General features: G+C 72.1%; 1 protein-coding gene across 1 annotated transcript in view; it reads right to left on the bottom strand.

The window, feature by feature from the left end:
- Window positions 1-6: 6 nt before the first annotated feature.
- OSBPL2 (oxysterol binding protein-like 2) overlaps window positions 7-2,962 on the bottom strand; it is a 7,451-nt gene continuing 4,495 nt past the window's right edge. The window contains exons 7-11 of the mRNA XM_012728155.1: window positions 2,408-2,531; window positions 2,107-2,235; window positions 1,555-1,678; window positions 1,186-1,276; window positions 7-636 (exon numbers count right to left, since the gene is read on the bottom strand). Of these exons, the coding sequence (XP_012583609.1) occupies window positions 534-636; window positions 1,186-1,276; window positions 1,555-1,678; window positions 2,107-2,235; window positions 2,408-2,531 (571 nt within the window). The 3' untranslated portion in view covers window positions 7-533. The remainder of the gene's footprint in view (window positions 637-1,185; window positions 1,277-1,554; window positions 1,679-2,106; window positions 2,236-2,407; window positions 2,532-2,962) is intronic.

Below are 2,962 nucleotides of genomic sequence, written 5' to 3'. Positions count from 1 at the left end.
CCAGGGGGCGCAGGCGGCGCAGTGTTCCGGCCCCGGGGGAGGCGAACCGGGCCGGCGCGGACGGGCAGCGTCTCTCTCGCTCTTCAGCAAAATACTATGCAAGTAGTTCTAACTTAAATATCTTCAGAGTGACCTGTACAGTACTGAGCCTGACGGCTTTTCATTGCTCTCGGGAGCTCTGGAAATCTCCTGATCCCGCAGTGGAGAAAGGGGCCCCTGCCCTCAAAGCTGCTTGCAGGGTTATTTCAAGATCCCTGTGTTCCGCCATCGCCATTGAGGTGAAAGCCCGCAAGCCTGCGGGTCCCGCGGCCGGTGCTTCCTCCGCAGGCCGTGCCCGGGGCGTCGTGCCGCGGCCAAGCGGCCGGCAGAGCGTTTCCCGTCCGACCACAGCGGAGAACCGCGGTTTGCAAGGAGGCTGCAGCGGTGGTGGCGTCCGGCCGCAGGATGGTCCCGGCGAGGCCCCGGCGGGACGGCGGCCCTCAGGGTGCCCCGGCGTGGTGTCCGTGGGCGTCCGGGCTCCGGGCCGCTGGGGCTCAGTAGATGTCGGGGCACCCCGAGAAGTCCCGCTCAAAGTAGCCCCCGGCGTACAGCCAGTCGGGGGCCCCGGTGTAGGGGTTGCTGCCCGGGCGGAACCACCTGTGAACAGAGGGGTCGCGCCACCGCCTGCGGCCTCCAGCGCCCACGGCCGCCCGCGTGGCCATGCCCCTCTCCGGACCCCGTGCGCAGCCGGACACTGGGGGCTGCGTGGAGACCAGGCGGGACCTCCGGCTCCCCGGGCAGGGGCCACCTCCCACGCCCCCCGTCACTGCCTCCAGTGTGTGTTTAAAGTCTGCTACTGGAAAACCCACAGCAAGGACAGGCTGCTCTTTCTCGGGACAAAACTAACTCAGCTGTCGACGTCCGAGAACAGCGTACCGATGGGCCTCGGCCGGCCCTGCAGGCCGCTGGGGCCCCACCCGCCCCAGGGCCCCGGCAGCAGAGACCCCCACTTAAACCGTGCGCGACGCTCAGGGCGTCTCGTCCAGACCCGACACGTCGGGAGCACGAGCCCTGGCCCCGAGCGGGACCCCACGGCTCTCGGGCCGCGGCCTCCAGGCAAAGGCCCAGCTGACGGGCCAGGGTGGGGGGCGGGGCGGGCGGACACACGGCGAGCCTGGCACCCCACTGGGGGCGCACGCCAGCTACCTGGTCTGCCACTCGGCGTCCTCTTTGGCTCGCTCCCTCCGGGCCTCCCGCTGCTTCTCCTCCAGCCGCTCCTTCTCCTGGCTGGCCAGGTCTGGGGGCGGGCGCACCGGTCAGGGCTGCTGATGCATGGCCAGCCAGCCAGGGTGAGCACCGCAGAGCGTGGGTGGACACCTACAGTGGCCCCTCTGGGGCTGGTGCGTCCACCTGACCTCGGGCCAGAGGCCCCAGCCTGCCCAGCGCCCTGCGGCGGGACCCGAGCCAGGGCCGGCCACCGCCGGGCATGGACCGTCCCGGGGAAGCAGGGGGCAGGCGGCAGCCGGCCACGGGTGCCCCAGGGCCGCTCTGCCCCACAGAACCACAGGTCCCTACCCATGTCGCCGTTCTCCATGCCCCGGATGTCGGGGCGCAGGCGGCAGTCTGTGGGGGCCAGGGTCTTCTCCATGCTGGTCTCCAGCTCGTTGAGGCTGACGGCGAAACTGGTGAAGTTGTACATCTGGGGACAGGCAGGCAGGTCCGCAAGGGTGGCCTCAGCCACGGCACCCCGGCCCACGGCGGCCTCTGTCACAGCCCCCGGGGCAGAGTGCCCACCCGCCCCTCTGGCCAGGGCCTCCGTCCCAGGCCCCCGGGACCTGTCCACCGGACAGGTGCAGGAGACTCCAGCGTAGCAGGACAGCTTCCCTCTGCCCTGCTGGCCCCCGCTGGCCCCCGCTGGCCCCAGCACCACGGCCCACGCGCCAGCAGACGTGCAGGCCAGAGGCTGCGGTGCCACCTGGGAGCCCCGCCCGCCACGGCTGGGCCCCACGTGCCCGACGCAGGCTGCGTCTCGGCCCGCGCAGCGGCGGGGCTCAGGCAGGGCCCTGACAGAGGGGGCGGGGCTGGGACGGCCACCGTGGAGGGCGGGTGAGGGGCAGGGGCACAGACCTGGGCGGAGTTGGGGGGCCGGGTATTGACCCTCCAGAGGAGCTTGCTGCCCGGGATGACCTGCACGGTGTCCTGCGCCTCGGGCGGGGCGTCCGTCACTGCGCCCTGCGCCTCCCGGGAGCCGCCGTCCTGCAGCACAGGGCGCTCAGACAGGTGCTGCCGGGGCCCAGGCCCGGTCTGTCCGGCCCACGGGCAGGCCTGCCGTCTGCGCTCGGCACCGCGGTCTCTCTGGGGGCTCTCTGGCCACCCCAAGAAGGCAGCTGGCCTCAGCAGGCACCCCCCAGGAGCGCGGGGCCCCCACCTGCTTCGCCCTCTTCGGGAGCTCGCCCCGCCGCTCCTGCCTGTGGAAGGACTCGTAGGCGGCCGCGTCGATGCCCCACAGGCATTCTGTCCACTTGCCGTAGACCACAAAGAGCTTCTTCCTGCTGGGGCCGCGGTCAGCAGCAAGTCAGCACTGTAGCCCAGGCCAGCGGGGCCACCCAGCAGCCTCAGCCCTCGGGACGGACAGCAGGGCATGGCCTGCACCTCGGGCTGTCTCCGGATGGTCAGGAGGCTGCCAGCCGGGAGCAGCTCACCGGGAGGGGCACACGCGGGGTGGGGGGGCCACTCGGGGCCCTGGCTGGGGAGCAGTGCCCTGGGGAGCACCAGCAGGGCCTGAGGCGAGGGGGTGGCTGGCGGGGCCACGGCAGGGTCGAGTGTGTCGCGCAGGTGCACACGTGACCCCAAGCTCGGGTACTGCAGCCGCGCTGCACCCCGTCTCCCCAGACGCCCGAGACCTCGCCCACCAGCCGGGACGCCCCTCCCGCCCGAAGGAGTGAGCGGCACCAGGAGAGCCCCAGCCCAAGCGCCGCCGCTC

The sequence above is a fragment of the Condylura cristata genome, unplaced genomic scaffold, assembly GCF_000260355.1.
Source record: "Condylura cristata isolate star-nosed mole 26May11 unplaced genomic scaffold, ConCri1.0 scaffold00022, whole genome shotgun sequence".
Classification (NCBI taxonomy): Eukaryota; Metazoa; Chordata; class Mammalia; order Eulipotyphla; family Talpidae; genus Condylura; species Condylura cristata.
The sequence above is the reverse complement of the archived record's forward strand: the minus strand, read 5'-3'. Positions and strand labels throughout refer to the sequence as shown.